Raw genomic sequence first — 13967 nt, 5'->3', positions numbered from 1 at the left:
GATATGAGTTGGGTGTTTCACGCATCTGAACCCTGAAACCAATAGTCTTAGGGCAGATCGCTAGTTCCCCACTTAACCTAGAAGCTTGTGTTGTGCTTTCAAAATTAAAACAAGTGATGCATGAAAACAATTCTATAAAATCCATGGAAACAAATATTGAAATAAAAAAAAATGAGAGATAAAATTGCAAAAACTTAAACACATCAAATACACAAAGCTTAGTCCAATATTGTTCAAAAAACAATTACCTTCCCAGTGGAGTCGCCATTATGTCACACATCGAAAAAAATCCGCGCGGCATCGGCTGGTGATTTTCTCGTTGTGTGTTTTGCTTGAATTGGTTCGTTAGAGTCGCCACCTAGTAATTGATTGCGGGGCTACTAGGAAACCGGATGTACTGGTCTTTGTCAGATATCACGGGTAAGGGACTAGTTGTGGTTAGGGAAGGTATTAGCACCCCTAACCACCCTACCTGAGGTAAGCTGCTTCGTGATTTTGAACGTGTTAAAGAAGTTTTAAAATTTGGTCTTTTCATCGGATATTAGAAATACAACTTACGTATAAGTTAACAATTCTTGACCGTGATCAATCAAAATATTAAATTCTTCTTTAATCTTTGCAATTTTATCATAAAAAGAAAAAACATTTATAAAACAAATACAAACACACACATACACTTTCACTATTTTTGTTTCTTTTCTTTTACATCCACAATACAAATAATAAAATTCAAAAACCACTAAACAAAAATTACATTACACTTTGGAAATTACAAAAACAACCTCTAAAAAATCCCAGAATTTGCTGGGAACGTTTCTGTGAAGCCATGGACACCAAGAACAGTATAGTAAATCTCCTCTCTATACTACCTTTCGAATCTTTGGATGCTTATGTTTTCCAAACCTGCGTGCTTATACCAAGCATAAGTTTGAACCAAGAAGTCTCCCTTACGTCTTTCTTGGTTACCACACATCCTACAAAGGTTTTTGATGTCTTGATCATGTTTCTCATCGTGTATTTATCACTAGACATGCTCGTTTTGATGAAAATGTATTTCCATTTTCCTCTTCTAGTATGCAACCCTCCTCTTCCATATCAGATTATATTGCCTTTCATGATCCTATCTCATTGCCTTCTGTTACGGCTAGCACTAATTCCTCTGCAAGGCATTCATCTCCATCGTTAGTGACCTCGTCCATGCCATGTAAAACATGTGCTTTGGACTTGCCTTCACCCCACAGCACCGCATCCTTAGCACCATCTGTTCCTGCTCCTTAGGAAACGCAATCTCCAGCACTTCCAATTGCATCAGTTCCACATCAGAATTCTCATTCCATGATCACTCGGGGCAAAGCAGGCATCTCCAAATCCAAATAATATAATTATGTATGTCAGGTTCCATCCTCTCCATTATTATTCTCTCTTTTGGTTATGAAGGAACCAAAGGGTTTCAAGAGTGCTGCCAAGTCTCCAGAATGGCTTGCTGCCATGGACGAAGAAATTCGGGCTTTAAAGCTAAATCAAACATGGGAATTAGTTCCACGACCAGCTGCTACGAATGTGGTTGGATCCAAATGGGTTTTCCGCACCAAATATCATTTGGATGGTTCCATCGATAGGCTTAAGGCACACCTTGTTGCCAAAGGCTACACTCAACTCTATGGTCTTGATTTTAATGGCACCTTTAGTCCAGTTGTTCGAGCTTCAACTGTTCGCATTGTTCTCTCTATTGCAGTCTCTCGTGGCTGGACCATGCGTCAGCTGGACGTAAAAAATGCTTTCTTGCATGGTCTTTTACAAGAACAAGTTTACATGGAACAACTACCGGGCTATGCTGATCCCTCTCATCCAACTCATGTTTGTCGTCTTAAAAATGCACTCTATGGCTTGAAGCAAGCCCCAAGAGCATGGTTCCATCGGTTTAGCCATTTCTTACTCAATGTTGGCTTCACAAGCAGTCAAGCTGATTCCAGCTTATTTGTCTATTCATCAGCTCCTGAAGTTATTTACTTGCTATTATACGTTGATGATATTATCATCACAGGCAGCAATATGTCCCTCATTGATTCCTTTATTCGCAAGCTACGTCATGAGTTCTCAATTAAGGATCTTGGCACCTTGAATTATTTCTTGGGTTTGGAATTCACTCACTCTCCCATAGGCATATTTCTAAGTCGGCTAAAGTATACAAGAGATCTTCTACTTCGAGCTGATCTTCTTGATTCCAAACCAGTTGCCACTCCCATGATTGTTTCCCAACATCTAGCTGCTGATGGTAGTCCATTTCATTTCCCCACTACCTATCGCTTTGCAGTTGGCGCACTTCAATATCTAACCATTACAAGGCCAGATATTACACATGCAGTGAACTCAGTAAGTCAATTCATGCATAATCCACAGGACCATCACTTCCAGGCTGTCAAACGAATCCTCAGATATGTTAAAGGCACTCTACACTTTGGTCTCAAGATTACACCATCCACCACCTTCAACATCTCGGCTTTTTCAGACGCCGACTAGGCTGGCTGCCCAAATACAAGTCGCTCAACATCTGGCTATGCCATCTTCTTAGGTGACAATCTTGTTTCCTGGACCTCTAAAAAGCAATCAACTGTCTCTCATTCTTCTGTAGAATCTAAATATAGAGCCTTAGCACTCACTGCCACTGAGGTCAAATGGTTATTAAATATTCTTCATGACTTACATCTTCAGCCATCAGACAAGCCTACTCTACTGTGTGCCAATGCCAGTGCCATTTTCATGGCCCGAAATCCTGTTGCTCAAAAACGATCTCGACATATTAACATTGATATTCACTTTGTTCATGAATTAGTTTGCAATGGTATCTTAACAATTTAACATGTGCCGTCCAGCTTGCAAATTGCAGACATCTTTACTAAAAGTCCATCAAGATCTCTGTTTCTGCTCTTCAGGTCCAAGCTTCGCGAGTTACCAACCACGCTTGACTTGAGGGGGGTATTGGCGCTAACACAATCACATCTTCTGGAGAGAATCCTTCCAAGCATTAAGGAGAAAATCATGCCATTTGATTGCCTTACAGTTAATTGTGCAGCGTCTGTCTAGGAATTGATTAACTCTAATTATAGTATAGTGTATATCCTGTAACAGCTACTTCCTTATTTCTCTCACTCTCTGTTATAAAACTTTCCTATATAATAATATTCCAACGCCATGTACAATGGTGTGGTTGATAATTACTGGTTTACAAAACCTTACGCTTGAAGCATAAGCATTATGAATTGTTTTTGTGTTGTCAGTGGATGAAAGTGTGGCAAACTTGTTGCCTGTGGGGTAAAGAAAAGAACGCTGTGAATTACATCCATCTTTATTTTATTTACAACGGACACAGGTGTTTGGTTTCTTTTAACCTTTTCTTCTTATTTGATCTGTTCTCTTCTTCAGAAAAAATAAATCCTCCCTTGATGAAGTCCATCCAATAAACCGAAGTATAGATTCTAAGCACACAAATGGCGGCCACATTTCAGAAAATGGAAAGAAAAACAGCAAAAGATGCTTCTGGGGCTGAGCAGATTCATGCGTAGAAGGCACAATAAAGGTTGCAAACTTTTATATATACTTATGCGATGTGTTATGGAGTAGAAGTGATCCAGCTTGTCGCTGTTGAATCATGAAATGTTATCCAGCTTTTCTAAGAGATAGTTTCTAACACCGTGAGTGCCTTGTAGAGACTGGAGAGTGATCACAATATTTTCTTCCGCCGGAATGAATGAACTGTTATGCATTGCAACAAAATATGGATTTAAGCCAAGTGGAACGGGCCCACTTAAAGCGGTGTTTGGGACATGGTTTATTTTATTTAAAAGTGATTATCAAAATGTATTTGAATTGTAAAAGCATAAATTTGATTTTTTTTAATATTTTCGAATGATTTTTTTACGCTGTTGCTGATAAGATGATGATGATGATGATGATAATGATAAAAAAAAAAAAAACTCTGAAAAGGCATTAATCTGAAATTTTCTCAAAAGCATGCGCACCATATCAGAAGAAAAGCAGGGTAACTTTATTTCTATAATATACTTAATATTATCCATAGTAGCTTCAGTGACAAGCATTGACTCTTCTATAGCCAATTCCCCTAACTTTCGTAGAAAACCTCGACTGCTGGCTTTTTAGTGGTGTTTAGCATCAGGTCCGCCAGGACTCACTCGTTTATTTGCATATTGATCACCGACAGCTTCACTCTCGCCCAGGGCTCGAATTGTCCTGATCAAGTTCCTTCGTACAGCAGATGGATCAAGGGGGCGGGCCTCGTATAGTGCAAATGACAGCACTATTAGCAGTACGCACAGATAACATCTCAAGCTAGCCATTCTTCTTATTCTCTCAGAAAATTTATTGAGCTCGGTTTGCAGAGAAATAAATGAGGAGGGTGTAATATATAGAGATCAGCAGCGATCCCTTTTCATATAATAATCAAAGTGGGTGATAGCCATCACATTCTATTGTGTTTTTAGTGGTTATATATATATGGCTGTGATCCCTTTAAATTTTTCTGATCTAAAAGAATTACCGACCAGTTCGGTTCTAACAATGTGCCGGTGCCAGTCAGAACTCTTTTGTCGCGAGAGAATCCATCCTTGTACCAATCTCTTTGTTTCAACTCCTCAGCATCAACAAGAGATCTCTATCGCACCTACTAACATGTGCATCATGTGGTATGAAAGAAAATGAAGGTCATGACTTGGTAATTTTTTAGTATGTATATTCTGTTCAATGTACTCTATCAAGAATTAAGAATGAGCCCACTCATGGCCGGCCGGCACCGCCACCATGCCTATCTTATGAATGCCTAATTTCGTTTCTGCCCACAGAAATTAAAGCTGATCAACAGCCTTACATTTGGACCATGATGAAATCGATTGTCAACAAATGTTTCCTTGTAACATAAAGCAAATTAACTAGTACCCTGCTATGACACTAGCTTTAGTTTCCTTGTAACATAAAGCAAATTACTTACCAGTGAATTCTGCGCAAAGCTGGCTGACTATTTAGATCATTCCCAGGTAAGGTGAGCTATGATTCCAGCCTAAAGTATGAATAGCCTTTGCTTTTGTTCCGAGTTAGCTGACACGCTCATGCATTTTCTTATATGAACCTGCAGGCAAAAAACATTCAACAGGAAAAAAGAAATAGCTTAATTAATGTATTTAACTATGTTCATAACCAGTATATGATTTTACGTAAAAGTCAGAACCCTCTAAAATGATATCATTTCAAAGTTTTTTAAGAAAACCTAAAATCCAGCCCGATCTATAACCCAATTTCACATGTCAATGGATCTACCTGCCAGACAGATTTCACAACTATGGTCATTTATTATAATTTTAATCTCCCTTATATCGGCATCCAGTTCTACGATTGTGGAAGCCGAATAAGTTGGCAAAAACCTCTATTCCAAAGACAATTAGAATAAAAGGGGAAGAGAAAACAAGAATTCTCAGGTCATCTTGGGTATTGACACATAAATGAGAAAGACATGAGAACTGCTTTCTTTTTTGGAATTAACGGAATTGTTTAGATATTATAGTAAAGAAGATTTGAAAGTGAATCCTGTTTGGCATTGAAATCCAAATCCTCCTCTTATTGTATTCTCAATACCAAGCGAATCAAACACGGCCCCAAAATAACGAAAGGTTTGATAAATCCAATGCAACAAATTGAGGAGCTTCCATTGATTGACATCAAATTTGTATACATATTTTTGCTTTTGGAATTGGGGTTCACCCATCTAATTTTTCACCAAAAAGAAGAAACGAAAGCAAGATTCAATGGAACATCAATCAAGCAGAATGACTGTCTAGACAATGGAATTAATAGAGCTATCTAAAATTTTTGCTCGGATGCAGCAACTGGGTCTTCTTGCAGGACGGGTCAGCACCATCTTCAGCTCTCCTCTTTCCACATTTCAGTCTGGAAGCTGAAGGAAGCGACTGTAAAATACGGATCCTATCATCAAGAACAGACCTCAGAAAGATTTCTTGATTCAAGAGGTTGGTAATGTCCTCAAGCGGTCTCCTGACTCTTCTTTTATTTCTTGTAGGGAGTGGAGATTTAGATTTAGCAACTAATAAAGCGTCTTGCTTTGGAAAGAAAGGGGGGACGTTCTCCTTGTTGTCATTCTGGCTATGAAAGAGGACAGCCATTGCAACAGATAGCGTGAGAGAGGGGGGGGGAGGGGGGAAGAGGCGGTGATGAGATGGGAGGGGCAAGAAGAGGTATATATAATGGTGGCACTTTGGAGGGGAAATGGGAGGTGAAATTTTGAAGTGGGAAAATGATAGCAGTGTTTTGATTTTGGCAAACTGTTTTCATAAATATTATTTTGGTTTTCTGCTTTCATGGATGGAGGGAGAGCGGGGGCGGGAGGGAGGGGGAGGGGGAGGTGACTCCCTGTGAAAATTTTAAAGTAGTTTTTTTTATTTAGGTTTTCCATAAATGGAGGGAGGGGGCCTTTTGGGGTGGTTTGAATTCTGAGGGTAGCTAATGAATGAAGAGGCGCGCGGTTTTTTAATGTGTAAATTGGGAGGAGAGGGAGGGTTTCAGGGTGGTAACGCCAAAAAATTGGATTCCTCCAAAGTCAAGAGTTCGTTTTCCCTCACTAATTCAGTCAAGCTTTACTCTTTCCTTTCCCACCTACTGCCTTTCTCCTGTTTTTTTTTCTTTTTTCCTTTTTTCTTTTTAGCTAAGGACTGCGATAATGATTATACGATAAATAAATAAAAATAGAGAGACAACTTTCGACTCAACCACGCCTTCATTCATTCCCGATCTTGAAGGCTAGATGTCATTCAAAGAACTGTAAGCTGCCGCAACACCTTTTAACATGGGATATTTATTTTTGTATTTTAAAAGTTTTTTAAAAAAAATTTAAAAAATATATTTTATTTTTTATTTTAAATTAATATTTTTTAGTAGTTTTATATTGTTTTAATATGCTGATGTCAAATAATAATTTTTTAAAAATAAAAAAAATATTATTTTGATTCATTTCCGAGTAAAAAACACTTTAAAAAGCAACCACTACCATACTCTCAAACACCCCTTAAGTAGTCTCATCCTTCAAAGTTGTTACCCCCTCTAATGCTGGAGGCTTTTTAGTTTGGCCATCATCCGAAAATACATCAAAATCTCTGATCTTTTACTATTTTATAAAAATTTTGAAAAAATAATATAAGTTATAACAATTATTGGAAATAGTGATTGTTTCAAGAGTCATGTCTCATTCAAATTAATTAACATATACAAAGTTAACCTAAAATTTTATAAAAATCTAATGACCAAAAAATAAAATTCAAGATTCAATGGCTAAAAATAAAAAAGAAGATTAGTTGATATGGCATGAGAGAGAAAGGGAGAAGATAAAAAATAAGATAAAAAAGAAGAAGAAGAAGAAAAATTTTGCACCGGAGACACTCTATTTTTGACACGCTTGATATCGTTATAAAGATCTTAACAATATAATTCTAACCACGCATTGAAAGGCCACAAAAAAAGGTAAATGGAGACACTCTATTTTCAACACACTTAATGTTGTTATAAACATTTCAACAAGATAATTTTAACAACACATTGAAAAGCCACCAAACAAGATTGTAATTTGGTAGGAGGTTTTTTTTTAGTTAATTTATGGTTGATTACAACCCCCATATGATAGTCTTCTAAGGTGTAGATAGAATCGTTTCGTCGAGATCTTTCTAACAATACAACATGTGTCAGAAATAGAGCCTTAATGTGTCTCCAGTAACCTATTTTTTCTTTCCATTTTTTTCTTCCATATTTATCTCTCTTACTAGAACAATTTATCTCTTCTCTCTTTCTTAGGTGTTGGATCTTGATAACACTTTGGGTTGACTTTTGTTTAAGTTAATTAATTTGCAAAAAATATACATTTTGAAACATTCTTTATGGTATGAAAAGTTTTGCTGATAAAAAATTTGTGTTGACCACAGTGAAGCCTAGACACATAGCTAGTTATCCACTCTAATAATAATATAAAAAAAAACCTGGGGTAAAACCCCAACTACTTTATTATTCATATGAGTAGTGAAGGAGTTGCTCCTATTTTCTTTCTTTATTTTTAATTCTATCTTCTATTTTTTTTCAATTGAATCCTTTTTAGTTTTATTTTTTGTTTCAATTTTATCATGTTTTATTGATTTTGAATTGACCTTCATAATTTATTTGGGTTTGTTTTTTATAAGTTTATCACACTTTCAATCAAACATTTTGATATTTGGTTGGTACTCAATTTTACGAGTATACTTTTATTATCATTAAATGAAAAATAGTTAAAAGAAATAAACAAGGTTGTTAAGCCCAATGGTGTCCATGATTTGGATGATAGGTCTAGCCATGCTTTTTACTAGTCATTCGAGTTGTCTTTGAGCTCGCAAAGTCGACAAGGTCATATCGAGACAACTCTCACTTGGGTTAATTTTAAAACCAGGCTAGAAAAGAAGTCGGGTCGAGAGGTTTCAAGATTGACTCATTAGGTTAGTCTTTCTTTTCGTTTTCTTTTTTTAAAATTCCATCTTTGATTTTTTTTCTTCTTATTAAATTCTCTTTACTTTTTTTTTTCATCCTTCAATATTTTATTGATTTTGAATTGATTTTCATAATTTATTTTGGTTAGCTTTTTATAAGGTTATTGTGATTTCAAACAAATATCTTAGTATTTGATTGATGTTTAATTTTACAAGTATTTATTTTAGTTTTTATATCATTAAGTAAGAAATAGTTTTAAAAAAATTGTTAAACCCAATAAAATTCATGATTCAGGTTATAGATTTAGCAAATAAAGCCGTGAAACCCAAAACGATCCGATACATCTCCATCTCAACCTTAAAATAAAAAATAAGTTAACTTGAATTTTTTTTAAAAAGCCAATCCACACATTTTAATTTCAATTAGGTTGTTTTTGAAATTATCAAGTCAATTATATCAAGATATATAATTTTCACATGAATTAATTTTAAATTCATACTAAATAAAATGTCAAATTAAAAAAAAATTAAAATTAACATACCTGTTAAGTTAAATTTAATAATAATATCAAATAATTTTATAAAAATTAAAAAAAAAAAATTTCATGTGAAAAAAAAAAAAAAACAATCCTACGTGCAGCTTAGTGTGAGCAGTAAACTAGAAGCTTCTAAATAAATAAAAAGAAAACAGTGTAGTCAATAGAATTGAATGGGAAAAACTTGTTGCTCCTTAAAACACGGGATGGATTATAAATTATCGGTCACCACCATGTTGGACAATGGTTGCTCAAAGGGTGGGCTGCTCTTAAATTACACGACCATTCGAGAAATACTGGCCTATAGCCCGAATTATTTTTAATTTAGGGCTGGCATATATTTTTCTAGTAGTCTCAGTGTCAATGGCATATATTTAAAATTCTAGCCCTTGAGAAATTAAAATTAATTAAAAATTGGGATATAATTAATTTTAAGATTAAGCCACAAGGATACATAATTTTTTTCATAAACCTAGTAGTCTCAGTATCAATGGCATATATTTAATTGGATCTAGAATAAAATGTAGTCCAAATAAATCAGCCTTATATATATATATATATATATAGAAAAAAAACATGATTTGCAAATAAAATGTTATTGCTAAATTTTTTTGTAGACAATCATGTTTCACATGAGAGAAGATAATATCATGAATAAATAGATGATGATTAATTTTTTATTTGAAAATAAAAACATATATTCTTCAATTAATTTTCACTTTCACGGTAATTAAAACTAAAACTAAAATCTTGTTTAGCAATGTAGTTATTGTTGTTTTTCACTTAAAAATATATTAAAATTATATTATTTAAAAAAAAATTATTTTTAATTATATTAAAATAATCTAAAAATAAAAAAAAATATCAATTTAAAATAAAAAAATAAAATATTTTTTAAAAAGGTCTTTTTAAACTTGAAAAGATTGATAACAGCATCGTTGTGTATATGTAAATTAGCCACCTACCACTTACCATCATTATTGACTTTCGATTTCTTAAATACAAATTCATATGGGTAGTTGTGGCCATGACACGCTACACGTCGCCCCCTCCTACTCAGCAGCATTTTGCAGCCCGCCACTCTTGTTGATATGCATGTCCTCCTCAAAATCCAAAAGGCCATTAGCGAACAACTACTGATCCATGAATCAAGGCACCAAATAACCCACCTAATATCTCGACAACATCGACAACGTTAAATAGTAGCATCCGCCTAGAGAAAAAACTACACTATCGACAACAATGGAAGAAATTCACATCAAAGAAACCATTCCAGTTCGCCCTTCTACGCCCCCTTTCTCTCAAGACCATACACTCCCTCTCTCCCACCTTGACACCGACCGCAACCTTAATGTCACATTTCGCTACCTTCGTGTCTACGTTAACACCGCCACCAGCAATGGTGGCCATCCTTTCAACGTCATCGCGGCTGCGCTTTCCTCTGCTCTTGTGCACTACTACCCTCTTGCAGCGACTCTCCGCCGAGGCCAGGTGGATGACCGTCTGGAGCTGTTTTGCTCTCGAGACCATTTAGGTGTGCCTCTTATCAATGCAACTGTAAACTGCACGTTGGAAAAACTGAGCTACCTTGATGACTCGGACCCGAATTTTCTGGACGGGTTGGTTCCTGACCCGGATCAAGATTATGGGCTGGCTAACCCGTGTGTTCTCCAAGTCACGGTGTTTGAGTGTGGTGGATGGACATTAGGTGCTGCCATACACCATGGTTTGTGTGATGGGCTTGGGGCAACCCAGTTTTTTAATGTTATGGCAGAGTTGGCACGTGGTGTGGGTCGGATTTCAGCTAATCCAGTTTGGGACCGGGCGCGGTTGTTGGGTCCGAGAGACCCGCCCCGAGCTGAGGGAGTGGTGAGGGAGTTTTTGGGCTTGGAGAAAGGGTCTGAACCTTACGGTCAGGTGGTTGGTAAGGTTGTGCGGGAGTGCTTTCCTGTGAAGGATGAGTGGTTGGAGAAGTTCAAGAAGGTGTTGTTTGAGAAGAGCGGCTCTAGTTTTACCACGTTTGAAGCCTTGGGTGCCTTCATATGGCGGGCAAAGTAAGTCAATTAGGTAGTTTGTGCATCACCCATCATCGCCACTACTTGACGGGTGCATTTCATATTTTTGCCTCATTTGCAAAAATTAAAAACAAAAAACAAAGTAGAGGTCAATTAGCAGGTGGTATAAAGCGAATCTTGCATGCTCTTGGCTCTTAATTGGGAGAGAAAAAAATCATAAGGATACTCAAACTCAAGTCAAGATAAATTATTTTATTGAAACTATAGAAATTGCCAGCTATATTCAATGTATTATGGCTTGGATCATGTTGTCTCTCTTAATTCTAATTCATTATTGACTTAACAGGGTTAAAGCCTCGGGGGTTCCCGGTGATGAGAATGTGAAGTTCGCCTATTCAATCAATATACGAAAACTAGTAAAGCCACCATTACCGGCTGGCTATTGGGGCAATGGTTGTGTTCCGATGTATGCTCAACTCTGTGCCAGAGAGCTGATAGAGCAACCAGTTTGGAAAACAGCTGAGTTGATTAAAAAGAGCAAAATCAATGCAACCGATGAGTACGTCCGCTCCTTCATTGATTTTCAAGAACTACATTATGGAGATGGCATTACAGCAGGAAACAGAGTGAGTGGGTTCACAGATTGGAGGCACCTGGGACATTCAACTGTTGATTTTGGGTGGGGAGGTCCGGTCACTGTCTTGCCGCTTTCAAGAAAACTTCTCGGAAGTGTTGAGCCGTGCTTTTTCTTGCCTTATTCTTCTGCAAACGCAGGCAAGAAGGATGGGTTCAAGGTGCTGGTAACCTTGCAAGAAACACACATGCCTGCCTTCAAGAAAGAGATGGAGAAATTTAGCAGCCAAGATTTTGACTTGTCTTGATTTACTTGCTAAATCCCTTCGCCATTTCTATATCTGTAAGCATGCCACCCTAGAGCTCAATCTGCACTCCACAGGGATTGCTAAAATTGTGATGACTCTTGGTCAGAATAAGAGAATTGGATAATGAACAGCTCGTCGTCTAGTATTGTATTGGTTCTTCAAGATTTATATGATTGAAACTATCTGAATCGCAGAGATTGCTCAGTAAAATAAACTTACTTAGTCCTTATAATTTATCAAAAATAACTATTCAGTCTCCGTTGTGTCAGACATAATTAAATAGTTCCTTGCATTGATAATCCTCAGTTTAGTAGTTTTTTTTTTCTTCTAAAACTATCTTTTTTTATAGTCCAATTTCCCCATTTTACCTTCTCTTTATTTATTTATTTATTTTTCTTTGAAAAAAAAAATTATATTATAAACCATTTTAAAAATATAAAGATTAATTTTATAATTTTTAAACTACAACGATTAATTATTTATTTTTTGCTGAACTGTAAGGACTAAATTATAATTTGCTTCTATTTAGTTGGTGGTTCATTGTTTTTTAATATGGATTATTGAATAAAAATCGGCTTGTACTCGTACAAAAACAATGTCTCACAATACAAGGGTAAAATAGTACCAAGAATTATAAGATCATGATCCAAATATTAATGCGGAGAAAGTTGGATTCATTTTAATTTTAACCGAACATTCACTCGCTAATACGCTAAGGATTTTATATATACATAAGTGAATATAAAAGATTTTCAGAAGTTGCTAACATGTATTTTTTTTTAATCAAACAATCATCTCAATTTAATAATTTAAAGCAATTAAGTGATATTTCAAGACATAATTTATATTATTATCTAACACATCTCCTCAAGTGATAGTTATTTAAGTTTGGAATTTGCACAGATCCACATTACCTTGTGCTTTATTTTTATCAAATAAATGAGGATGATGAGATTCAAACTCGTGACTGCTTCGTTATCAAGGTTCTAATACCATGTTAAAAAACCAATTCAACCAATAGCTTAAACTATTAGGTAAAATCGCAAGATATGATTTATATTATTCTCTAATATTTTTTAATATAAAATAATGTGAGGGTTGATTAATATTACCGATCAATTTGGAAAGTCTAAATGTAATTCAAACAATTAGTAAAAACATAATTATGATTAAAAAAAACTAAGATATTTTTTTTTTAATATTAAGATGGTAACATATTGTAATGTTTTAGATTAACCCAAGTTAATTTGTAAAATCCACAACTTGAGTTATGAGATCGAGATGATTCTATAAAGAGCAAGCCTAAACAAATTATAAAATTCAATTCTCAGTTAATCAAATGTTGAATAATAAAATTAAAAAAAAATCAATTAAAAAAAACAAAAAAATAATTTGAGTCAACTCGAGTAAACCTACCACCAAACTTGCGACCTAGAACATGAGATTAAGATAACCTCATAGAAAATAAATAAAAATAAATTGTAAAATTTAATTTTCAATGAACCCAATATTAAAAAAAAATGATCAACCCAAATTAACTCATAAAATTTATAATTTGAATTATAAAATCAGGATAATCTTAAAAAAATAAATTATAATATTCAATATCAAATAAACTGATGAATTTTTTTTTTTAAAAAAAATAACCAGGTCATAAAGATGTTAACCATAGAAAAAAAAAAAAACCAAGTCATAAAAATGTTAACCCTAGATTTTCATTCTCTTTTAATGTTTGTTAATGTTAATCCTACAAATCAACAACTATATTATTATTTATTTATAAAAAAATATTAAATGGACTTTAATTTATGATATAAGAACCTTTTTTCTTTCTATATCAATAAAAGAACATTTATCTCGGGTATACATAGTATATAAGAGACCATGATGGGTATGCCCTTTCCTTCTCAAATCCTCCCACCCCAATCAAAGAAGAAAATTGTATAATAGCATATTCGTTCAATGTATTTATTTTCTTTTCAAAACAATAAAAAGAACAAGATAAAA

General features: G+C 34.9%; 1 protein-coding gene across 1 annotated transcript; it reads left to right on the top strand.

Moving 5' to 3' along the window:
• Positions 1-10105: 10105 nt before the first annotated feature.
• On the top strand, positions 10106-12174 carry LOC118033084 (tetrahydroanabasine acetyltransferase). The gene is made up of 2 exons (XM_035037927.2): positions 10106-11118; positions 11426-12174. Exons 1-2 carry the CDS (start codon positions 10307-10309, stop codon positions 11958-11960), a joined length of 1347 nt encoding a protein of 448 aa, XP_034893818.1. The 5' UTR covers positions 10106-10306; the 3' UTR covers positions 11961-12174.
• The last annotated feature ends 1793 nt before the right edge of the window (positions 12175-13967 follow it).

Source organism: Populus alba, chromosome 4 (assembly GCF_005239225.2).
Source record: "Populus alba chromosome 4, ASM523922v2, whole genome shotgun sequence".
In the NCBI taxonomy this organism is placed as follows: domain Eukaryota; kingdom Viridiplantae; phylum Streptophyta; class Magnoliopsida; order Malpighiales; family Salicaceae; genus Populus; species Populus alba.
This window is presented reverse-complemented; position numbering and strand designations above follow the sequence as displayed.